Below are 26,792 nucleotides of genomic sequence, written 5' to 3'. Positions count from 1 at the left end.
ATGCTATGATCAGGTCCTCCCAGCTATAATGGGATTTTAGCCGGTTGACTTGAAAAACCCTGATCATCTGTTTAGGCCCTTTCACGTCACTGATATAATTCACCTCACTGACTTTTTCACGCACACAATAAGGCCCAGTCCACTTGTCTTGACGGGCACTGGGTTTGACAGGTTCCATAATCCACACCCAGGGGACTGGAGAATAAACGTCTGGTTGTGCCACTGCTTCATCAGCTCATCAGCTCCTGACTGGCTTTGAGATTTTTTGTCAACTGTTCCATGTACTTTGTCATTCTAGACCAAGGCCTAGAAAGGCTCTCTGTTGTGCCTGTGTGGTGGGGATGTCCCAATCCTTCACAGCTTGTACTGTAGCTTCCAGAGGTTGTTTCTTACAACCACCGACCAGGTGGCCTAGGTAAATCACTGAGCCCTACGCTATCTGACACGTTGTGGTCTTGATAGTCAGACCTGTATTTTGCAGTGCTTGAAGCACTTGTTTCGGGTGGGATAAGTGGTCCTCCCAGATGTGGCTGAACACAGCAATGTTGTCTAAATAGGCGGCACTGAAGTTTTTCAGTCCAGACAAAACCTGGAAAACAATCCTCTGAAAAGTGTCAGGGGCATTCTTCAATCCAAAGAGCATCACAGTGAAATAATAATATCTTTTTGCGGTTGAAAGTGCTGACTTCTCTCTCGATCAATCTGTCAAGCTGACCTGCCAGTACCCTGCCGTGAGGTCAAAGGTACTCATGAACATGGCAGTGCCAAGTTTGTCAATAAGCTCATCTGCCAGAGGAATGGGGTGAGCACCTCTCTTGGTGACAGAATTTATCATCCTGTAGTCTACACAAAAGAGCGGACCTCAGTCTTCCCACCACTGGTCTTTTTAGAGGCTAGTACGACTGGGCTAGCCCAGGAGCTGTGGAATGACACTATCACTCAGAGGAACACCATCTTGGAGACTTCCTCCGTGATGCTATCCCTGGATTTATCAGACATCCAGTGAGTCCTGCTCTTCACCAACTTACTGTCTCTAGGGTCCACATCATGGGTCCACCAATCTGCGCAACTTGCAGTCAGTGAACAATAGCCCAGCAAACTGCCCCAGTAAACGATAGTCTGTCAGTTGCTGTTCTGACAGGTCAGTTGCAAGGTAGACACTTTCAACTGACCCATCTGTGGCTTCAGTGTGCAGGAGGTCTGGGAGGGGATTGGTCTCGCCAGTCTATCCATCTGTCACTAATGCTATGATCAGGTCCTCCCAGCTATAATGGGATTTTAGCCGGTTGACTTGAAAAACCCTGATCATCTGTTTAGGCCCTTTCACGTCACGATATAATTCACCTCACTGACTTTTTCACGCACACAATAAGGCCCAGTCCACTTGTCTTGACGGGCACTGGGTTTGACAGGTTCCATAATCCACACCCAGGGGACTGGAGAATAAACGTCTGGTTGTGCCACTGCTTCATCAGCTCATCAGCTCCTGACTGGCTTTGAGATTTTTTGTCAACTGTTCCATGTACTTTGTCATTCTAGACCAAAGTCTAAGTACATAGTCCACACACACAAAACCCATGGTGGTAACCTCAGTAGTCACTGGCCCCTTGAGGTAGAGACATATAATACAACAAAAGGTGGTGCCAGGAATACGAGAACAACAGAAGAAGGAAGGCAGATGAATTATATAATTCAAATCCTTATTTTCATTTTTATTTAGATTTGTATAAAAAAACATAGAACCTTTTAATCAATTCTTAAAAAAACACATTCTACTAATCATGCATTCATACATTCACTCACTAAGTAAATCTCTAAAACATATAGTTATTCTGAGATGTTAAGAGGATGACAATTCATTTCCATTATAATATTAATGGTTCCAAACAACATTTCATAATAGATGACAGTTCATTCTAGACAAAATATCTACATAGTCCACCACGTCTAGTGTGATGAATGAGGGGTTACCCTCCAATCCCTCTCTCACTAGACTGAGGGGACCTAGTACAGGGTGTCCAAACAGAAGCTCAAAGGTGCTAAACCCTAATCCGTTCTGTGGCATCTCCCTGTAGGCGAACATTAAGCATGGTAGGCAAACATCCCATTTTCTCCTCAGGTGCTCTTCCAAGCCACCTATCATGCCTTTAAGGGTCTTGTTGAACCACTCAACAAACCTGTTCTTTTGTGGATGAAAGGATGTCGAGAACTCGACACTCTTCCTACATAGCCTTCATATGCGCAGACATAAAGTTTGCTCCCCTGTCAGAAATGACTTCCTTGGGCAAAACAACATGGGAATATATCCAAATCATAGCCTTCGCACCCACAGGGTCTTTGATGCTCCTCAGAGCGTCAGCTTCAGACCTAGTGGCATGGTATGCCACCACCGAGATGTATCTATTCCCTGAGCCAGTTTGGCGATCCAAAGGAACCACAATGTCCATGTCTATTCTCTCAAAAGGCCACCCAACCACGGGTAGTGAAATTAAGGAGGCCTTTGTGGCACCGCCTGACTTGCCAGAAGCCTGACAAGTGAGGCAAGACCAGGCAAATTCCTTGACTTTTACACAAAACTGGGGCATAAAAAGTGCGCAGAAAACCAGTCAGATGTCTTAGTAACTCCAAATTGACCCGCTAAAGGAATTTGGTGAGCCAAATTCAAAAGGAACTTTCTGTAGCATTGGGGAATCACCAACCTCCTGCTGCCCTCACCCTCAGAGTCTGTTGGCTCACTGTCTGGAGTCCATCCTCCCAGTACACTTTGAACAGTCTAAGGGCCTCGCCCTTAGCCTGCTCCTCCACTTGTTTCCACAGGCCCATCAGAATGGGACACTCTTTCTGGACTTTGAAGAAGTCAGTCTGATCTGGGTCCCCGCTGTTGCAAACTCATCCTAGCATAAGTTAACAAAAAAGCGAACACAAGACAACATTTCAAAATGGTTTCTATTAGAGAGAATTCTGTAAACTATAATAGGATAGATGAAACCATACAGACTGCAGTCTCGCAGTATTGAAATATTATTTTATAGTTTTTTTCTATAAAACGTATGAAAGTAATCCAAGACACTGATAGTTACAAACATGGCAAAGGGTAAATAAATGAATGTAAACTATACCAACCAATATAAACAAATAGATAATGTGAATTAACAATGAACCATACTCATGTAAAATTATTTGTCAAAAAAACTGAAATATGTCTTTCTTGCAGAAGAGCACATACTGAAACAACCACAGGACTCACAATCTCAAACACTCACCATTACATATCCCTCAACACATACTTCATCCTAGTAAATCATTTACAAAAAACAAACTAGATGTTCATAGTGCATATTCTGAAACAATTCCAAAAAGTTGGTAATTCTATCCCAGCTGGTGCCACTCTTGTTTGGGGATTGTGCACCACTGTTCTATGTCTGACAATGTCGATACATCCTGCTTAGTAACACACTGCTGATACCTACTATAACAAAAAAATACTAAACTGCTGCAGCAGTAGTAAAGAGCTCCACAGGATCATATCTGAATTTGTGAAATCCACTTGCACCACTGCCCCTACCACGCCCACACATGCACTATGCAGCTCCCTCTCCCATCACTTCTACAGAACAGAACTGGACAGTACGGCCACCGTTAATGCCAAACTTTCCAACTCCACCTACCACCAAACATGTGCCACTCAATATCCCACACACCCAGCAGCACTGACTGTCAACTCCTTCAAAAATCTAAAACAAAGAATTCCTCAAATTACTGTCCAGCAGCAGACCCTCTGGGTCCGCCCTTGACCCTTGCCACGCCTCCCACCTCAAATCTTCTCATCCATCTGTGCAGGAGAACAGTCTAGATCCATACTCAATAACTCCATCACCTCTGGCTCTTTCCCAGACCCTTTCAAAATAGCGCACATCGAACCCCTTCTTAAAAAGGCAGGCATCAACCTCATCCAGCCATCCAATTACAGACCCATCTCCAAGACCAGATTCCTGGCAAAACCCATTGACCGCTCTGCCCACTCTCAACTCAGCCATTTTGCCAAATCGAACAACCTACTTGACCCAGCTCAGTCTGGCTTCCGGCCCTGCCATGGAACAGAAACCACACTGATCTCGATCTGCGACGACCTCAAACTCATGGCAGACTCTGAAGGATGCTCAGTTCTGGTTCTCCTTAATCTCTCAACTGCCTTTGACCTTTGACACCATCACCCACTCAATCCTTTTAGGGGGGACAGAGGTGTTTGTTCCCCCTCAACTTTCATGGCACACCATTTTGTCCCCATTCATTTGGCTGAGGCATCTTTTCTTCAGATGTCATGTTCCCTCCAACATTTTCAGCAAAGTTGCTACACTGGGTTCCACTCCCTTGGAATCCAAGGCATGGCGCTGAAATGGATTGCCTCGTTCCTTGTGAACAGGAGACAAATCACTATCCTGCCCCCCTTTATCTCCTCAGCATCTCAGCATGTCCAGTGAACACCGGAGTACCCCAGGGTGCTTGCCTCTCCCTCGCTCCTTTTCAACATCTATCTGTCACCGCTGCCAGGCATCATCCGCTTGCACAACCTCACCTGCTACAATTATGCTGATGACACCGGAATTATCCTGAAAATCCCCAAGATGAGCTCTGGTCAGCCTCCCGACCTAGCAGTTTTCCTCAGTAATATAGACCGAGGGATGACCAGAAACCACCTCCTTCTCAACCCGTGGAAAACAGAGATCATGGTATGTGGCAACATTGCTATACTGCTATATACCCTCAACCACAACCATGGCATGCCTCTCGCTGCCCTATACCCACCACCTAGAACACAGTCAAAAACTGTGACTACACTTTGGCCTGGGACTACCTTGTCCCACCAGATCAATAATGTATCCAAATCCTGTCACTACCACCTCAGGCTGCTGAGGAGCATCTTCCCTTATCTTTCATTCCCCAACAGACTGACTTCTATTATGTCAATTGTCATATCCAGACTAGACTATGCGAACTCCTTGTACCTAGGTGCTCCAGCATATCAACTTAACAAACTCCAAATAGTCCAAAACCCAGCTACTAAACTCCTCCTTGCTCTCGGACGAAGAGACCACATCTCACCTGCTCTCCGTACCCCCCATTGGCTACCCATTGGTCGAAGGGCCACTTGAGAAATCCTATACATTACTCACCGAGCAGCGAACAAAGCCGGCCCCACATACTTCCAAGTGAAGACTGCGCTACCACCCTACACGCGCCCTAAGATCTAGCACAGCGCTCCTTCTAATGATCTCAGCCTCCAATTCAGCTAGACTTGGACGGTCAGCCTACTCGACCTTTGCACCAAGTCTATGGAATTCGCTACCTCCCCGCATTCGAAACATCCGGGACTAGATGGCCTTCCATAAAGCAGTAAAAACATAGCTCTTACCAAATCTGTGAAAAGGTCCACCCAATGCCATTAACTCATCCGCCAATGACTAAAGTACTATGAGATTCAAGCCCTAATCTCAAATTCAATATGAGAGTGTTATGATGTTGCTGTTCGTATAGCAGCCTAAGCTACCTGGCATGATAAAGCTGGGTGGAATGGAATTTTATATGCCCCTAGTTCTGATGAGGTCATAGAGTGTGCAATGGACTGCGGTACTCTGAGTGTTCTCAGTTTGTCAGTTGATCTTGCTTAGTGTTTCTGTAGGGAGCCCATGTTGATGTTGGGGGTCTTTTCCCTAGTTAACTTAAATAAACCTATTTCTGAAGACTTACCAGTGCCTGTCGATGTCTTCGCAACAGAGAGCTACCGAAGACAGCTGACCATTTAAGTAATTACCTCTCTCCGGAAGACATAGAACAGTCTGGGCAAGGAAGTTGGCCTATGGACCAAGGACTTACAGCCTATGCAACTGTAAACCTCACGCACCTAGCTCAACTGCCAAAGCATAGCCGGTACTATATGATCAATAGATGCGACCCCTGCCTACTTCAAAAATAAAAAATAAAAAACACAACAGTGCACCAGTGACATAGAGGTAACTATGCTTGGCTAAACTCTCTGCATACAATAACCCAAGAAGCACACAGCAACCCAGTTTATAATTACTCTAGAGACCTGAAAAAATGGGCCTTTGAAATCCAACTACAGAGCGTATGGAAAAGGGCAGACCGACCAAGGCAACACTACTTACCCCACCGACCTGGCTTCCTCTCTGGAATCCACTACCACAAACCACCAGGGCAGACACGACCGGTACGCTGAGCTCCGAATACACCGCAAGTAAAGAGGCCACCCACTGACATCAGCAGACACGCATTCCTACCAATATGCTCACTCTCCACTTTGCATCAACACACAGTAGAATGCAGCTATACCCCACGACAAAATCGGCCTAGCAGCTCACATAATCTCTAACACATGCCACACGGCAGCCCCACGGCAGCCAGAAGACTGCCTTGGAGACCACCCTCTATGCTGCGCATATTGCTCTGATCTCTCACATCCCCCGCACGACACATAGCAGTAGAATGCAGCTCGCCCGGGCAAATCACTCTGGCTACACACATATCAAGTGCACCCAAGCACTATATGCTTCACTACTCTCTCAACTGATATGGACCACGGTCCCCGAGGGCGTTCAACTTACAGTTCTTTGAGATCATTCCAATGGTACATAAGGCACTATACAAATGCACTATAACATAACGTTTTATGAAATTATTGTAATTAATTAGGAACATTGTAACTATATTGGAAATACTTTTTTAGCAAACTATATTTTCTAGTGGTAGTGTAATATTTAATCTTGGTATCTGGTCATTGCATCGACTGCCAAACCGTCAAATGTCATACCATTGAAAAAAAAGCATTGAAACAAAGCATCAAATGCATTTTGTTAAATGGTAAAGGGTTTAGTTTATTTATAATGGGTTTTTAAGGTTAAAAAAGGGGGGATGGGGAGATCCCCCCCATTTAAACATTTTTTTCGATGCATTTTTTTCAATGGTATGGCATTCGACGGTTTGGCAATCGAGGCAATGGCTAGGAACCTTCAATCTTGGCCATTGTTATATTGTGTGTACGCTTCTAAATGTATTTAGTAGTTGGAATCGACTTGAAGATATTTAAATATGTCTGTCTTGTATTAATCGTTGATGTATGTCGACTATATAGTACTAATACAACATTTTCTTAAAACGATGCGTGACCAATATGAAATGTATACACAAGATACCCAAGAGCATGACTCCGGCTAAGAGATTATCCAGATGAAAACAGGGAAAACATTCGTTTTGTTGGCAATGAACAGTTTTGAATAGGCATGCGAGGCGGTTAGAGAGAACTCCTCATGAGACAGAAGGAAGCTAAATACAGGTTTGTAAGAGCAATTACACAGAGATTAAATACTAATCATGACCTCAATGTATATTTATAACAAATGGAACAGATGCAGCGCTAACCATGGCTCTTATAAAGATCTGAAGCACAGCGCCTAATCTCACTCAATTAGTGAATGGTACGAGGAAAGCAGAGAATGGCTACAAGTAGAGTGACAACACACCAGGCATGGTTATATCAAACACATCCCCACAAGGGAACAATTGTAATTTCAATTTCAAATGAAAATCTTCGATCTAACATTTCCACATATCACATTTTACCCAATACATTATCTGTAGTACACAATATTTTATTTCAACTAATTCTTGGTTGGACAATAATATGATTAGAAGATTCTGTAATTGTGCAAACAATAGCAAAAGGAAGCACCAACATAAGGAAGCACGTGCCTTAAGCAAGATTTCATTATAAAAATGGCTGCTTTTAGCAATGATTGACCATTTTAGTAACAACAGGCACTATGCCAGTCCTGTCACTTGGTTAATTAGAAAAGCAGGAACTGGTTGAAGAATTCAAATAAGGAGGGTTTTCCTTTATACAATGGAAATTAAACTCTCATAATCTGGGAAAATGTGCATTTTGTTCATATATTTAGCACAAATTGGCATATAAACTCTATCACTAAACAGCTGTGTAAAACATCATATTGAACAGTGTTATTACACAATGGTCGTGAAAATGTACTAGCTTGTCCAACATTGGTTACCATAGCAAACCTTCGACCAAATCGAGTGCTTGTTCCATGCGTAGGCCTGCTGAATTAGAAAGTTAAACAAACAGGCTTCCTTGAACTAATATGCCTACTTGCAAGTCAATTCCATGTACTCAGTCATTACAAAGACATTCAAATGCAAGGCATACTATCATGCCACTCCAAATTGGTCACTAAACATTATTAAAGCATAATATTGTCTTTCTTCTGTTACAATACTGAGATAAGTCACACACAAAGGCAAAGGACGCCTACACCCAGAGGCAATCTGGTGAAACCCAGTGTCACACCCTTCCCTCTTTCTCACCTGTTTGTCCTTAATGGCAGTCTTCTTGGGAACTCCTTCCTTCTTCCTCACTGATCGGGACTTGTACAGGAAGGGACGTGAGTCTTCGGGTTCCAGTGTGAGGAGTGCCGACTGCCTTAAGCAGGTTGCGTTCAGTATCCAGGAAGGTTACAGCGGAGGAATCCAGGAAGGCAGGGTATCTGGTGTCCAATGCTCAGTGGATGCCGGGGCGCCCGCAGCACCGAGCACGAGACGGATTCCGGGAGGAAGGGGAGAATGGCCTTACCGAAGCGAGGCAGGAAAAGGAAGAGATTCCAGGAAGGAGGAAAAAGTAGGTAACTGGAAGATAGCACTGAAAGAAGAGAATGATACACGCGCCAAACTAGGTCTAGGAGTCGATCTGGTGGACCGTACATACGGTTTCAACAAAGAAGTGTGGAAGACAGGATGTATCTTCTTCCAGGATTCTGGAAGCTGAAGTCGAAAGGCCACTGGATTGATGATTTCCTTAATGGAGAAAGGTCCATAATACTTGGGAGCCAGTTTGTTTGGCGGTAGATGTCGAGGTAGGAGTTTCGAGGATAACCAGACCTTGTCCCCAATTTCATATGGAGGGCTGGGTCTCAGCTTGGTATCTGCATATCTCTTGACTTCTATCCTGGCTTTCTCCAGGTGATCTTTGGCATCCCTATGTACGTGTAGCAGTCTTTCGATCCAGGAATCAACTGAGGGAACTGGGGTAGGATGTGGTAGAACTGATGGAAGAACTGAAGGGTGAAACCCCTGACTGAAAAAGAAGGGACTGGTCTTGATAGCCGAATGATCAGAGTTGTTGTAAGCAAATTCAGCTACCGGAATCAAAAGTGACCAATCATCCTGGACATTGGTAGCAAAACAGCGTAGGTATTGTTCCAGAGTCTGGTTTACACGTTCAGTTGCTCCATTAGTCTGATGATGATACCCCGAGGACAATGCACGCTGGATGCCTAACATTTGGCATAGATGTTTCCAGAACTGGGATATATACTGAGGTCCTCAGTCGTAGATGAGGTAATCCATGAAGCCTGAATATATGTTTTTAAAATATCTCTGCCAATTCAAGTGAAGATGGTACCTTGTACAAGGGTGTGAAGTGAGCCATATGGGTGAACAGATCAATAGTAACTATTATAGTTGTATATTCCCTGGATGGGGGCATTTCCACGATGAAGTCTGTGGCGATTGTTTCACAAGGGCGTGTTGGTAATGCGGGTTGGTGTTGGAGACCTGCAGGTTTTCTGTTATCACACTTGTTTTTATTGCAAACAGCGCAGGTTCAGATGTAAGTTCTTAAACCATCGATCATCCTCGGCCACCAGAATTGGCTCAGAATGAGGTGGAGAGTTGTAATGATGCCTTGATGCCCCGAATGGAAGATATCATGACAAAGGCTTGTGGTCTTATCTCTCAATCTTTGTGTGGGTACCACCAATCTCTCATGCTTGAAGAGATAGCCATCCTTAGAAACCAGGCTCCATTGATTTGTCTTGATGCAGTACTTCCAGAGATCTGAAGAAGGTGTTTCGGCACGGACATCTTCCAGGAAGGAATTGGCCTGGGTGGCAAACACGGTATTAGGAAACATCTTCGGGAAGGCACATGCTTCGACAGGCTCATAGTCAGGATGCCTGGATAAGGCATCTGCTATAATGTTGTTGGTTCCAGGAAAGTGGTGAATGCGGAACTGGTACTGGGCAAAAAAAAAGGCCCAACGGGCTTGACGACTATTTCTGCATTCCAGGGACTGTAGGACGTGCAGGTTTCTGTGATCGGTCCGCACTTGCACAGGATGTTTGGCGCCCAAGAGTAGATGGCGCCAGTCGGTAAAGGCTTGTCGGATGGCCTGTAATTCCTTCTCCAGGACAGAGTAGTGGGTCTCACTGGGAGTCAAGGTGCGGGATAGGTAGGCAATAGGATGTTCCCTCTTGTCTTCAAATTCTTGTTTTAAGACCGCCCCAATGGCATAGTCTGAGGCATATGTTTCCACCAGGAAGGGCCTATTTATGTCAGGCTGAGCCAGGATGGCACCTTGAGTAAATCTTCGTTTTAGTTCCTGAAAGGCTGTCTTTTGAGCAGCAGACCAATTAAACGGTGTGTCTTTCTTTAAGAGTGCGACTATGGGATGCACAATGTCTGAAAATGTAGGGATACATTTTCTGTAGAAATTTGCAAGTCCCAGGAAGGAATGAGTCTGTTTTACTGTAGTAGGAGCTGGCCAAGAGTGTATGGAGTCAACCTTGGCAGAATCCATTCCGATTCCTTTGGAACTCAGCACAAATCCGAGGTAATGAATGGTCTGGACATGGAACAGACATTTTTCAGGTTTGGCCAGGAGTTTGTTTTCTCGTAGTCTTTGTAAAACTGCATTTACATATTCCTGATGGACTTGGGGGTCGTTGGAATAGATCATTATATCATCCAGGTATACGATGACAAAAAGGAATATATCTGAAAAGACTTTATCCATGAGCCGCTGAAAGACCGCATGGTCGTTGGCGAGACCGAAGGGCATTACCAGATATTCAAAATGGCCAAAAGGGGTTCTGAAGGCTGTCTTCCACTCGTCACCTTTCCTTATCCGAATGTGGTGATAGGCACCCCGAAGATCGAGCTTGGTGAAGATGACTGCACCCCGAACTGCCTCCAAGATGTCAGAAATGAGCGGTAGAGGGTAACGATCCTTGAGGTTGAGACCGCGGTTGTCCAAACATGGTCGAAGTTCTTTGCTATCTTTCTTTGGTACAAAGAGTAGAGAGGCACCGGCAGGAGATTTTGAAGGACGAATGGTTCCATTAGCCAGGTTGGTATCCAGATATTGTCGTAGGGCTCTTTTTTCAGTTTCAGATAGTATAAACATTCTGCCGAATGGGATTACGGCTGAAGCATCTGTTTCGATGGCACAATCCTCAGGTCTGTGGGGTGGAAGAGTTTGAACAATGGCTGTTGAAAACACGTCCGAGTATGGTTGATATATCTCAGGCACTTGGGTAATGTTGGACACACATAAAGGTGATTGTTCGGAATTCCGGGAGTTCACAGGGGGGTTATGCAATGAGCCTTGAGACAAACAATGGGACAAGCAGAATTCAGAACCTAGAAAGAGGGATCCGGCTGCCCAGTTGATGTACGGGTTGTGTTTCTGGAGCCAGGGCATGCCTAAAACCATGGGGTAGTGAGCGGCCTTTATAATATCAAAACAGAGCTTTTCCTGGTAGTTGTTTATCAAAAGCAGCAGTTCCTTGGTTTGGTGAGTAATAGGCCCGGAAGATAATGGTCTCCCGTCAATTCCTTCGACAGGTTGTATTATTTCTATGGGTTCTCGAGGAATATTGTGTCTGACAGCCCAGTCATGGTCTATGAATACTCCCATGGCACCGCAGTCCACTAGAGCCAGGATGGGAAATTAGTCTTTCTCAGTGGGTGATAAGATTGTTTGGAGAACCACTAAGGTGTTTTGGCCAGGACCATTTAAGGAAGGAAGGGATGTGGAGCTGGCATCTTTCTCCCGAAGCTGTGCTCTGCTTAGGACCGGGAGATGGCATTTCCCGAGTGCCTGGGTGGTGCTATAGGGCATTCTCTTACAAGCTGTTTATCAGAAGCACAATACATGCAAAGTCTGGTATTGATCCTACGGATCCTTTCTTGCAGAGAAATTGGTCTGTGGAAAGCACCCACTTGCATTGGTTCCGGGTCTGATGAATGTTGGATGGGTGCTTCCTTGAGGCAAGGGTATTCCATGGTTGTCTTTGGGGATGTTGTCTTTGTTTTTCTTTTCTCTGCCTTTCTCTCCTGGATTCTGAAATCGATCTGCAGGGATAAGTCCATTAGGGCCTGAAAGGAACTTGGGCGGGCCACTCTGGCTAACTCATCCTTGACTTCGTCATTCAATCCTCTCCGGAATAGGGTGAAACTAGCTTCTTGTGACCAATCAGCTTCTTTAGCTAGTTGTTTGAAATGGGTCACATAAGTAAGCATATCCCGACTCCCTTTCTGGAATTCCAGAAGTCTTTCCTGGGCGCTCTAGACGAGTTCTGGTCAATCAAACATGGCCTTAAAGGCTTCTATAAATCCGTCATAATTATCCAGGAGTGGGTCTCCCGAGTTAACCAAGGGAGTCGCCCATGTTAAGGCATTGCCAGTGAGGTGAGATATTATAAACCCTACGTTTACCGCGGGGCGTGGAAAAATAGTAGGGTTTGAACGTGACATGCACTAGACAGGGGTCAAGGAAGGAACGCAGAGACTTGGAAGAGCCATCATATTTGTCCAAAATACCCCCGACCATGGCGCTTTCTTTGAACGCGGAATCCCAGTACAAGACTAGTTGTTTTAATGCCGCATTCGGCCTTGAGATTTTGAACCTCTGTAGTCAATTCTTGCATTCCTCTCATGAGGTCTTGGACTGCAGCCTCCATGTCTATTTCTGATATCAGGTTCTTGCCGTCTCAATCTGTCACACCCTTCCCTCTTTCTCACCTGTTTGTCCTTGATGGCGGTCTTCTTGCGAACTCCTTCCTTCTTCCTCACTGATCGGGACTCGTACAGGAAGGGACGTGAGTCTTCGGGTTCCAGTGTGAGGAGTGCGGACTGCCTTAAGCAGCTTGCGTTCTGTATCCAGAAAGGTTACAGCAGAGGAATCCAGGAAGGAAGGGGAACTGGTGTCCAATGCTCAGCGGATGCCGAGGAGCCCGCAGCGCCAAGCACGAGACAGATTCTGGGAGGAAGGGGAGAATGGCAGGAAAAGGAAGGGATTCCAGGAAGGAGGAAAAGGTAGGTAACTGGAAGATAGCACTGAAAGACGGGAACGATACACAAGCCGAACAACTCGGATCAGTAGCGTTGAGACACGCAGAGCCGCGGGGGCATGCCTATTTTCTAGAAAGCAGTGTTACGGCTGTCCATTGGGGTCTCGCTACTTCACTTTCCCGTGTGCCAATGCCTGCGGTTTTGCCCAGAATCGGGACTCGCAACATGGAGAAGCCCGAATCTGTAAGCAGCACAATAGTGTTTCTCGCTCCTCAGACCGAGCGAGTAGCCCCGCCCTCGACTTCCGGAATTGTATATCCGGCTACTGGATCTTCGGTACTACGCGTTGCTTCTCTATTCAGAGTCGCGCTGCACACCGTAAGTTTGTTACTTTTTCTATTCAACAATTGCTATCTTGAGTTACTCTCTTCACTTCCGTCATTCATTCTCTTCCCCTTTCTCGTTCTGAACATTAGAATTCTCAATCCTTTTCTTTGCTCTGTGAATCAACAGGAAGCCATCTCCTAGTTTCAACAACCGCTCCTGCCGCCATTGGTTTGTAGCTTAGGTCTGTTTAGCTAGACAGAGTTGTGATTCTCACGGGTATTTCCTCACACCTAATCTTGTTGTTATTTACAATCTACATTAGGAACCAGCCTTAGACATCCTTTTCAGCTTTCTATTCCTTCGAGTTCAAGACCCGTAATCGGCTCTATGCTATTCATCCCTGGGGCTACTGTTCGTGGGTAAGATCCCAATCTCTTATTGCATTTCTCTTTTCACACAATTGGAAATATTCTTACTCCTTATATGTTCTATTAGGCGCTTTGCCAACATTAATCATCAGATTGAGATATAAAGACCTAGTAGGGAATAGGCTTGTCAGGGTAAGCTCCTTTCTATACCCTCTACTATTTCACTAGACTTGGAAAACCATATTCTTACTTACCTACATTTCTACTCTTTTGAATTAGAATCCTTCCTGACAAGAATCCGGACCACATTAAAACTAGCGTGAGTCTTCACCAGCTGCTTGCAGAAACCCACGCACTCTAGCAGCGCATCACAGGGTTTTTTCCCCTATTGGGGTTTTCCCTGGAGATTCCACTTCTACCTAGACTTTTGGCTGGGTTTAAGAGGGGTTTTTAGGTAATTCTCTCTTTCATCTATTACGAGACTGTTGACCATCACAGAGGTAAGTGTTATTTACAACTGCCAAGAGACATATTTGGTTTCCAGTGCTTTATTATTATACAGTTATTACAATCAGCGAGTTGCACGTAGACACTAGGGAGCAGCGTTTCCGTGCTGTCGGCCATGTTGGGAGGATCACCGACCTGATGTTGCGGTGCATCATGGACCACGAAGTCCAGAAGGGCCGGAATCGGTGGTTCATGACACCCAGAATTATGGAAGCATGCTAAATCAAGTGTAAAGTGTTTCTTTCATGATGTGTAGCAGATTTAAAATGTTGTCATTACAAGTACTTGTTACAAACACTATACATTTAGATAATGAAACACTCATCCATATACAATGTATTATATGTTGCAGATGAGTTGTAAATTGACCAACAAACTCATCTTTCTGCACTTGTCCACTACATGAATTCCATAATTGTTATAGTGGTGAATACTGAGCATTGAAATTAAAGTTATAAATTAGCAGGGATCATCAGATAGGTCACAAATAATTTAATATGGAGGTTCAGTAGTAATTAATTTGAGAATATATATGAGTCATTAAGTTAAGCAACATTTTCATATATTAACAACAGACCATGTGAATAAAAAAAAATTAATAATCAAGGGAATCAGTGAAGCACACTAATACCCTATTACACCTATTACACTAGCACCCCCAACCCTATTGTTTTTATTTCTAGACTCGATACCAGTACTTCGGTCAATAGAACCTACAACAATTTAAGTGTGGGTACCCCAAACTGTTTACCAAGTATACAAAAAGTAAATCACAACAGTTAAGAGATTCCGGGGGACTCATCACTAACTGTGTTATTGCCACTTTCTGCAAATCTACATAGTAAATAACCAGCCCAAAATTGTTTAGGAAAAAATGTCTTCTTTTTTGTATTTTGAATATCACATAACGAAACGTCTGCACTAGAAATGTATCATACTTTTATTTTTAGAATACTCTCAGGAGCTTTTAATCATGATTAACATATGAGATGTTTCTTATTAATGCAACATGAGCGGAACGTTTGACAACACCCTACCAAGGAATGACATTTCAGACTTTAAAAAGCTTGCAGAAGCGAAAATATTCTTGTCTAGGGAATCAAGTAATTTGATTATCTAGGGAGTCATAGGTTTTTGTTTTCAAATAGTTTGCACTTGCTTTTGTTTTCTCAATATCATTAAACAAAATTAACTTAAAATTTGAGAAGGAAAATGTATTCTCTTCTCCTTCACTTTATAAGAGTGTATTAAACATTAACCATATATAGTATGATCACAAAGTGTAACGAAAAGGAATCCATCCCACTCATAGAAAGTGTCTTTTTGTGTCCTGTGGCAGGTTTACAGAGTCTAAATATATCGGTATAGGGCTAATAGACTTCCCATCACCACAATAATCGTTGTAATCAACTAATCAACATGTTTTGTCTGCAGCACCTATTTTCTCCTGTGAAAGAACCCAAGCACAGATTACTTGTTTAGGTGTTCTGTAGATCTGAACTATAGCTTGGATTGTAAGAGGGTGTACATCTGTGTGTTAACAGGACAGTGTATAGCACTGCGGCGGCGAGCAACGATAGAGAGAGCAAGAGAGTGTGTGTGTGTCTTTGTCTGTGTCTGTGTGTGCGATTTGAGCTAGGTAAATTGGGCAATTTCAATGTTGCCATTTGCAGGATATTTTACACAATTATTTCACAATAATCTTGCAGAATATTTTACACAATTTCACAATATTCTCCCAATTCCATTACGCATACACAAAATAAAACAGATTGGCTGGTTTCATTCCATATAGAATCATTTATTTATTTAAATTTTTATATTATACTCAAATATTTCTCAAGATCAGGCTCTAAGTGTGGGATGAGGGTTTTAATAGTAGAGCTGGATGACATCCAGTACTGAATGAATTGCAATAGAAATATCTTTTTAAATATCTATTTTTCAACAGCAGCAATCAGAGCAGTGTGTGCTACCAGTGTGAATTTCTTTATAGCTAAATTTGAGTGACTACACATTTGAGATGAAAGCAATGCACTCTTATCACTCATAGTGCTATATCATAGATATATCGATGATATGCTATTTTTGTCATTGTTTCATTGCATATTGGTGAATGCATGTTCAACCTTAACAATTTTATACAGAGGTGGGGGCGCTGCTGTGTGCAACGAAGATGGCCGCCTGATTGAAGAGCTCCGTCCCTCGAACATCCTGAAACTAAAATAATCCTTTTCGGAGCCACTGCAAGTGCTAAAACTCCGGTCGGCAGGTGTACGAAAACGTACACCTCACGGTGGGCAAAATCCGGAAAGAAATCACGAAAGGAAAGGCTGAATATTCTCCACGCGTAGCAGCAGCGGGTGACCCATCAGGCTCCGTGCCGATCCCCAGAACCAGAGAGAAGCTACAATACGCTGTGGCCCCACGACTAGCACAAGGCCACAAAAGGAGAGGAGCACTCGAAAGCCCAACATGTAAGGACTCAGCCACCCGACCTCCCCTGCGGGATACCGAATTACTGGAGCAGCGTGAACGCACCTGAATCCCGAGGTGTGCTCCACACCAAAGCAAGCGGAGCCCAGCAGAGATAGACCTCCAGACGCCGGACCACAAGCGCAAGAGCGGGAATCCCGCGTGGACAACCGCAAGTGAAGACCCGACTAAAAAGGGGTCCAGACACGGGCCGACCACTTCTCAGCTAACAACGGAGAAATACGCAACCATACACGTGGGAGGTGACCATCCATCCGGGAAAGAAACTAGAGTGCCGATGCACTAAAGGGTCCCAATACTGAAGCGGGCAGAATACTTGGACAGACCTAATCGAAGACACCAGAGGACGGGGCAGTACGAGATGAGAACATATGCAGTCCCAGCACAACCCGCAACGTGTTGGGAATCCCGGGGAGAAGCGCAGTGCTGGTGCACAACATATCCTGAGCCCAGAGCCTCAACTGGTACAAGCCGCTGCAGCGAATTCACCACCTCACGCGGCACACCGCACAGGGCCCATCAATACCGCGGGTGGGAACACAAACCTCTGTAAAAAAAAAAGGGACAAAATCCCCCAATAAAACAAACGGAACTTGCTGCAATCCTCAACAACTACCAAAAATTGGGGAACATGCAGCAAACCACCCTAAGCGCCAAAGCAGCAACTAGATACGGGCCTGCATGTGGTGAGCCCGACATACATTGGAGGAGTCAGTTCATCCAGGGAAGGGACCAGAATGCCGGCACACAAAGGGGTCCCTGTGCTGAAGTGGGGCTGGAAACTCGGTCAGCCTGAACGAGGAAGCCAAAGAAGGAAGCTGAACGGGACAAAACACTCGCAGTCCCAACACCATCTGTAACGTGTCGAGAACACGGTAAGAAACGTAGTGTATTTGCACAACACTCCCTGAACCCAGAGCCTCAACTAAAATAGGCCGCTGTGGCGAATTCATCCCCGCACACCGCACAGTACCCATCAGATATCGCAGGGGGAACGGGAGCCCCTGGAAAAACCCTTCACTGCTGGCAACCATCAAACACAGAGGAACACACTGCGAACCACCCCAACCTCCAAACTGTACTGGATACAGGCCTACACGAGGTGCACCCGGTATACGTTGGAGGAAGAGACCGCATTGCTGGCACATTAAAGGGTCCGTGAGCATGGTGAGAAACAGTCCAAACGAGGAAGTGTAGGCACTAGTGTTGCTATGGCGATTTGAATGTGGTGTCCGGAGCTGTACAACAGCACCTTCTAGATGTGGAGATTTGTTGCTGGGGTGTTCCCGGGAAATACTGGTATGTTCTGAATATGCAGATGTGGGTGTGGGGTCAGTATAGTCTGTTCTGGACACGTGTGAGAATATGTTTCCTGGGTAGTCTAATGTTTCTGTTAAAACACTGTATTCTTAAGCGGGTCCTGGAGGTGCCGCTGCGTAATAATATTAATGATGACAAAGACTTTTTATTTATATAGCGCTTTCACCAAACCACTGTACATAGCACATTTTACATCCAAATATCACCCACCTGAAGTTGGTGCTCATTTATCGACCCCAGAAGGATGAAAGGCTGAGTTGACCTTGCTGGGATTCAAACCTGTGTGAGTGCAACAGCAAGAACTCAAGCCACTGAGCTATCTTATCAGCATATTATCTGAACTGTAGGTGCTGGCATGAAAGATGTGGTCACTGTGCATTATGTTGCAGACTTGGAGGTGTCCTCTGTGTGGCAGTGTGTTATGATCTGGCAACGTAACTTTAAGAATTGTTTTACGTGCAAGCTTGGGTCATTCCTATCAGGATAGGAGCATTTCATGTGGGTATTATGGGTGCATCATTGCGTCATATTAGGAAAATAATGTCCAGTGCATGCCATGTGGCACTTTCAAGTTCATGCAATTGTGCAAGTGCATAAGTGTTGCAGATGTATAACTTGGACCGGTCATGTATAGTTCAAGAAGGACATCCTGGTCTCCAATCCAGATGAGAGGTCGTCTTGGCCTCCTTCCTGTCCTCCTAACCATCATTAATGTCTATGTAAATGGGATCATCATGGTCCAGGGCACTCAGTGCAACCTCCACCTCCTGGATAAGAATCTTCCACGTCTTATCAACTTCCTCCCTTCTACTACTACTCTTTCTACCACCTCTCTGGCCCCTCTGCCACCTTCCTCATCTACCTCTCCAGCTCCTCTGCCACTCACTTCCACCTCAGCTGCCTCCTCTGTGGCTCTGCCCTCTACCTCCTCTCTGGGCCCTTTGCTATCTAGCGCTACCTCTACCACCTCTCTGTCACCTTCCTCTTCTACTGCTCCGGCTCCTCTGCCACTCACACCCTCCTCTCTGGGCCATTTGCCCCCTCCTTCTACCTCTGCCCTCTCTTGGGTACCTCTGCCTCTTCCACTGGGTGCAACTCTCTCCTGTACCCCACCCTGGAAGTCTTTCAAAAGTGTCAACCTGGTCCACCTAGCTACTCTCAATGCTCACTCTGCTGTCAAACACTCCTCTGACATCTGCCTCCTCTTCGAAGACCTTGATCTGGATGTTCTCGCTCTCACTTAGACTTGGTTCACAGCCAGCGCCTCCCTGAGGGCTACAAGATCCTCTCCGAACACAGGCCCGGAGGTGGAGTGGTCCTGATCTTTCCTGAGTGGGTCCCTGCCTCTTTCATTCCCACCCAGGCATACTTCTTTGAATGCCTGGTCTGCAGGCTCTTTATCTCTCCTTGCCGCTCTCTGACTTTGCCCACCATCTATAGGCCAACTAACCAGGTCGCCCTCTTTCTCTCTAAATGGGCTGATTGCTCCTCCTCTCTCCTTGAGTCTACCCCAAAGCTTTTCTTCTTCATGGATTTCCACATCGACTTGGACTCCTCTGACCACTCTGGTCCTTTCCGCAACCTTTGTGACTCTCTGTCCCTCTCTATTCTTCCCTCTGGTCTGACACACTCAGCCGGACACACCTTGGATGTTTTCATCTCTTTGGACATCCCCCTCTCTAACCCTCTCACTACTCTACTCTCTTTGACTGACCACTTCCTACTTTCCTCTCCCCTGAAGCTATCTGTCCCAGTGGCAAAACCTACCCCAGCACAGCCACCTTTGTTTGCGCTCATTCGACCTATGAAGCGGGTGTCGGTTGCCGCTTTTGCCTCTTCTTTCTCTCCTCCTCCTACCTCTATGGCTGAATTCACTCTGACACAGCCTTATCCAACCTTCATCTCTCTTTCTCCAATGCTCTCGATATCCATGCTCCTATCATGAGAATCTGTCTGAAGCCTCCTTCCAAGTGCAATTCTTGGTATAACTCCGACCTGGCCTCACTGAAATGCATGTTCAAAGCTGCCGAGCAGAAGTGGAGGGCTTCAGGCACATACTCTGACACGCTGGCCTGCCACCTGCTCCAAATGACAACACAAACTCTCCATGTTCTCCAAGAAGAGGTTCCCCATACAAGTCTGCATCTTCGCTGCCTCTAGCAGCATGACCAAACTTTTTAACATCAACAAGGAGCTGGCCAATTCGACTGCAGTCTCTACCTCTCCTGTTCCTTCCCAGGCCCTCGGTACGGCCCTGGCTTCTCATTTCACCACTAAAACTCAGCACCTCCTGTCCACGCTATCCTCCTCTCCTCATCTCGCTCCCTCTATATCTCTCTGGCCCCCTCCAGCCACCTTTCCCCCTTCTCTTCTTCTCTCCTCTGTCTCTCCTATAACACCTGATGATGTTTCTAGACAAGTCTGGTCCATGAAAGTTTCATTCAAACAGGTGTTCCCCTGCTTCTCTAGAACCATTAAGGACAACATTGTTTCCCTTGCTCCAGCCTTGGCCAATTCCTGCAATCTTTCCTTTGCCACTGGATCTTTCCCCTCTCTTCCCAAGCCCTTGTTTGTGCAGCACTCCTGAAAAAGCCTTCTGCTGATCCTTTCTGCCCGGCCAACTATTGCCTGATCTCTATCACTCCTTTCCAAACTAGCCATCTCTCAGCTAAACCTCGACACTCAATCTGTTGGTTATCTCCATCACCATCAGTCTGGCTTCAGATCAGCCAGAGGAATGAACAGAAACTCCTCTCCTGAACACCCGTGCAGAGCTACTCTCCAACCTCCACTCCAGCTCTCTGTCCTCAGCCTGCTTGACCTCTCTTCTGCCTTTACATGGTCAATCACCCCACCCTGATAAACCATCTCAGTGTGAATCTTGGCATCACTTGTCAGGCTCTGGTGTGGTTGATCTCCTTCCGGTGGACCGACCCTGCCAGGTCCAACTTGGATCATTTCTCTCCACCACCTCTCTTTCCACATGTGGTGTTCCCCAGGGCTCCTTCCTCTCACCCTGGTCCTTCAATGTCTAGCTGGCCCTCCTGGCACACCTGATTGCTACTTCGTCCTCTAATGTTCAGGGGTTATGTGGATGACACACAGCTCTCTTTCAGGCTACCCTCAGCCTCCTCGCTCATTCCTGACTGTCTATCCGCTATTCAGGGATGGTGCACCTCTAATGCCCAATGCCTTAATGCCAGTAAGACATGGATCCTTCCCATTGGGACCCCTGCTCATGCCTTTGCTCTCTCCCTCTAGCTGCTCTCCTTGGGCTCCCACCCCTGACCCTCCTTTGAGGCAAAAAACCTCAGCGTCATCTTCAACTCCACTCTCTCCTTCTCTCCACACACCACGGACCTTGCCAAGAAGGTCCACTTCCAGCTGCACCTCCTCAGAAGTATCCTACCTTTTCTCACCTTCCACCAGAAGCTCACAGTCTCCAGAGCTCTGGTTCTCTCTAGGCTGGACTACTGCAACAGCCTCTTTCTCAATCTTCCTAACTCTACTCTTCATCCTCAGCAACTAATCCAGAACAGGACTGCAAGACTTATCCTTGGCTTCAAGCCCAGGGACTGCATCTCTCCAGTTCTGAAATCTCTCCACTGGCTTCCGGTAGCTAGGAGGATCAAGTGCAAGACCCTTTGCATCATCCACAAGGCTTTTTGGGGCCATGGTCCTCTCTATATCCAACACTCCCTTCCTAGATTCCTTCCTTCTAAAGCTCTCCGCTCAGCTACATTAAACTCTCTGTGGGTCAGATGTTTCTCCAAACAGAGAGTGAGGGCAGAACTCTCTCCTCTGCAGCTGCCTTCCTCTGGAATGGCCTCCTTGCCCCTCTCAGACTTGAGCCGGATAACCTGAAGTTCCGGAAACTGCTCAAGACCTTCCTCTTCTCTTCTTCCTTCTCTCTCCCTCTCCTCTGCTAATCTATCTGTCTACTCATCCTGACTGGTAGCATAGTTGCCCTCAGATTCACACAGGGTGCCAGCCCCCCGCTTGACCAGTCACCCTGCACTACCTTCTGGCCTACACAGCACTTCCAGTCTGGGACTGCACCTGTGTAGTGCTCTGCTGTTCTCACACTTACTCAGAGTCTGCTGCCCTGACCGCACTTCCCCTTACCCCTTCCCTGCACTTCCCCCCTAATCCTCTCCCCTGCACTTTTTCGCTGCACTTGCATGATCTGAATGTCACAAGGCCTAGTAAGATTGCTTGTCTTGTCACCCCTCTGGCTCCCCTCCTTTGTCATGTGGCACCAGGAAACACTTGTGTAAAGGTGCGTTATAAATAGCAAAACATATATCATATGTGGAACACTATGTATATCATAGCTCCGCCTCAAAACAAGATAATCCACACATTACAGACCACAGAGATACAGCTTTGAAAGCCATACTTTGGGGAACCTCAGAAAAACATATTGCTGGAGATCCTTTAGGGCAGCACCACGTTTCAGAAATCATAATATTTGTGGACAATCTACACCGCTATCCGCCGAGAAATCCGAATGAAAAAGAAACGAGACTGAAAATGCCGATTTTTTAATCCAAATGTGTTGATTTTTTAGCAATAGATTGGGAGTGGGGTAAGGGGATACATTAGGGTAGGGGGAATGTTGGAGGGGGGTGCAGGGGCGGTCCCCCCGCATTTCAAGTAATGCATTTGAATAACAATTATTTAGCATTTTCTGCCTGTGCATTTTCTACTCGATCTTTTCATGGACAACCATTTACACCTGCAAAAAACAACCCATACAAACCTGGCCGTAGGGCAACAAAAATAATTGAGAGGAGAAAACTGCACAAGACAGTGCACCATAACTGCGAATGCTGCAAGGATGTTGGACCAGTGCCATAGACAGTAAGGGGGGTGGGGTGGGTGGGGGGGGAGGGGGTGGGGGGAGTGTGTGTGTGCGTGTGTGCGTGCGTGCTACATAGTTTTAAAATGTGTTCATATGGATTCATTTAGAGGGTTGGTTTATTAATGGTACACTTGGGAGGGTGGGTGTGGGATACAGAGAGTTAAAGGCAGAGGATGCAGGTTAGGGAAGGAAAGGCAGATGCACAAACAAGTCTTGTTCATTGGGTTTGTGTACATGCAGCTGTTCGATGAGCAATGATTGAGTGAGTGACTGAGTACGATTGTTTATATAGTGCACACTATGGACTAAACCATGAACCTCCCTGAAATTAATGGTGAGGGTGTCAGAGTGAGATCAGAAATTGACAGGCCAGGAAGCGGGGTGTACACTAGTACCACGTCCAGTGTTCCTGTGAACCCTTCCTCTGGGTATTTGCAGGAAGCAAGACCTTTCAGGTCACTGAACAATGATCGTCTTTCACTTGGACATCGACGGACATTGGACATTGACTCTTCTGTACAACTATTTCCATGGTGGCTTTCGCAAAACAAAATGGCGCCTGGGTCACTTTGTATATGGAAGCCACAGCAGTGCAGTAATCCCATCACAACTTTAAGTGCACTTAAGCAAGCCACACGCACAGCTGATTAAACCCATGGCTTTTTTCTCTCAAGATACACTACATCAGAAGAATAACGTATACAATGTCTCATGAAATGGAAATAATGTATGTATTTCATCTTATGGGAATGAATTGTGCGCCCTGAGGCCTGCCGTGCAGGCATGTGGCGCGCTATATGAAAATTCAAATAAATAAATAAATGATGTACACATTCTCTACCCTTCCAATGGCAGAGAGGTCGGGTTGGAAAGCACTGTCCTTGGATGACCTTACCTTGAGACGACCAGCGGGAGAATCAGCATCTTTAGCATCCGCATCAGCAGCTCTCCAGGAAACTGGAAGTAGCTTATTTCCTGCAGAAAAAAAACAGATGTTAATGGACGGATGGACATATATGAGGATGTTTCCACCATGCTGGGAACATGGCAATCAGAAATGAAATACGTGTAGAAAAGACAATATTATGCTGTAAGATCATGTAAGTGCCAGAAGATTGAATAGCATCAGAATTAGCGGCATTGTTGATACCACTATATATTACACTACCAAATAATGTTGTAGGGGCATAGTCGATGTATCTACAGTGGCCCCATACAAAAATGATGATGGCACTCATAGTAAACGCCATACCAGTGTTGCCCCAGTAACACACATTCTCATGCATCATACTACATTTCCTTCGGGAAATTATGAATGCAGTCTTACCAGTCCCATGCAAGTCAAAAAACCTTACAATATGGTCAAACCTGCATCTTCAATAGACCCGAAATAGTGTAATATTAGTCTTACAAACCCTGTGCCAGTATGGCCCAGTAAAACACACTGGCACGCCACGGTCATGTGTATTGTTACTTTAGCAACATTATGGGGACAAATTGGTCTACGTTGATCCAGAAAAATTGTGATGGCATTTAAAAAATGACTTATCTTTACTCCCCCGCAAAAGAAAACATAATTCTGGCATCTGCACTGCCCGAGACAATTGAAATGTCCTTCGAAAAATACGTCATGCCAATTCTGCCCCAATACAACTAATAATTGCATTCGCATGACAATATGTTTCTTGAGGAAACACTGACATGGCGTACATTACAGGCACAAAATTGTGATGCCAGTCTCAGAAATGCCATGTTCCTGTTTTCCCAGAAAAGTGGATTCTCATGCTGCTGTCTACATAATCTTCAGAGAAATCTCCTTCCTTTCTCTACAGCGCCACGCTGGTATTTCCCCCCGGAAAGAACATTCTCACGCTGGTTTGACCACCTCGCTTGATTTGATTTTTGATGTTTAAATTTCGAACGCAGCTATCCTGAAGGAACCAAGCGGCATGCCACATCTAGGCGCAGATTGATTAAGAATACATAAGACACAGCAATAGCTACTCAAAGTGCAATTTAACTCGAATAAAAATGCTTTAAGCTGTTTCCTAAACACAGCCAAAGACTACATTTTCCGTAGATGGAGAGTCAAACAGTTTGAGGTACGGTGGCCAGCCACTGAGAACCTTCTGTCCCCCCATCGAACAGATTTAGAAATTGGAACGGCTCATAGGTCTTGATTCATAGACCGTAAAGGTCTTATGGGGTTATAAATCTTGATCTTTGCGATTAGTATGGTGGTGCCAGGCCACGCAAACATCTAAAGACTAGACACAGCAGATTAAAACGGATCCGCTGATGGACCAGCAACCAATGGAGTTTCCTCCGAAACTCCGAAACAGACTCTTTCCATAGTAACGAAAAAAATAGACGAAGTGTAGAATTTTGGGCTACTGCAAGGCACTGCAACTGGTGTTTAGGGCAACCTACCAGGAGCCCATTGGAGTAGTCCAGCCTGGCATTGACAAGAGTACCCCCCACAATCGATCGATCCCTTTCTGAGATAAGGAGAAGAAGAGGTTTCAACATTTTCAATTGGAAGTGCACTGATTTAACCCTTTAAGTGCCAAGGATGAGTATGCTTGTCCTTTTTGCATGGACTTGCATAATAGCCTTGCACTTATTAATCATCTGATTAATATGCAAGTTGTACCACAAATTTGTTTGCCAGATGCAACCTAAAATGTTTACACATTCCGTCTACTTGGATGTAATTCCAAACAGTGGGGGACATGGGAATATTGGAAAAAGAGTTTCCACATTTTTTTGGGAGCCAAAAATAATAATTTCTGTCTTATTGGCATTAAGCTAGAGCTTGTTATCAGGGATCCACATTCGAATTTTCTCTTGGAACCTTTTCAAGACAACTTCAACAAAGACAGGCCAACAGTACACATCAAATGATGTGCTTTCCAATGAAACATGCCTGCATCCAATTGAAACACTGCATAGCTGGTTGCACTATATAACTGAAGCAGCGGCAGAGATTGTGTGCCACTATCCCATGCTTTACTTGTCTGTCTACCTTACCCATATGGATGGATATACTTGAGAGTCTTGCACCCCACACCCATAGAAACACACGTGTCATCCCACCCCGAGACCTCATTGGCATAGATGATGGCATACATGATTGCCAAATCAGTTCTGCCAAAGTAAGACCTACCACTTCTACTGGCACTTGTACTTCTAGTTGTATGTGATGCATATTGTGCCACACACTACAAGATGCTCTGAGCGCTGATAGTACTGAATACTGAATACTGTTTGCACTCGTACTAGTTTGAATGGTACTTATATGAATTTATATATGTATAGAGATGTCAATAGCCAAACCTAGATGGGAAGTAACAGAGCGCTCTAGAAGACGCATAGGTCGGATATAACAAAGCAAAGGCGGGAGGGGGGCAAGACAGATGCAGGGCAGAGACGTACCCTCCATCCGGTAATCAGCGACCAACAAGAAGCTCTTTTTTAGAATTATTTTTATTTATTTTAATTAATACAAAAAAAAAAACAGCAGTACAATCAAGACCCCAAATAAACACAAAGCATACCTCTGACTTGGCCAAAACTACTAACAAGAACCTCTTTAAAGTGTTGCTGTTTTTTCTCTCCCAAAGCGAGCTGGGTGGTGGCCATCCTGATGCCCACTGAAATGTTGTCCCATAATACAGGTGTATAACGAGTAGGGTTGTTTTCTTGTTTTTTTCCTTCTTTCTTTTTTATTCTTTTCTGGTCTGATGTTG

At 45.3% G+C, this 26,792-nt stretch overlaps 1 protein-coding gene across 2 annotated transcripts in view; it reads right to left on the bottom strand.

The window, feature by feature from the left end:
• The window catches only part of SLC1A7 (solute carrier family 1 member 7), a 1,086,874-nt gene that overhangs the window by 979,077 nt on the left and 81,005 nt on the right, over positions 1 to 26,792 (bottom strand). For both annotated transcript variants that reach the window (XM_069642174.1, XM_069642175.1), the window contains exon 2: positions 23,939 to 24,018. In XM_069642174.1, coding sequence (XP_069498275.1) covers positions 23,939 to 24,018 — 80 coding nt within the window. The remainder of the gene's footprint in view (positions 1 to 23,938; positions 24,019 to 26,792) is intronic.

This window comes from Ambystoma mexicanum, chromosome 1q (genome assembly GCF_040938575.1).
Source record: "Ambystoma mexicanum isolate Mex_15411 chromosome 1q, UKY_AmexF1_1, whole genome shotgun sequence".
Lineage (NCBI taxonomy): Eukaryota > Metazoa > Chordata > Amphibia > Caudata > Ambystomatidae > Ambystoma > Ambystoma mexicanum.
Note: the sequence above shows the minus strand (reverse complement) of the source record. Positions and strands in the feature narration are given on the sequence as shown.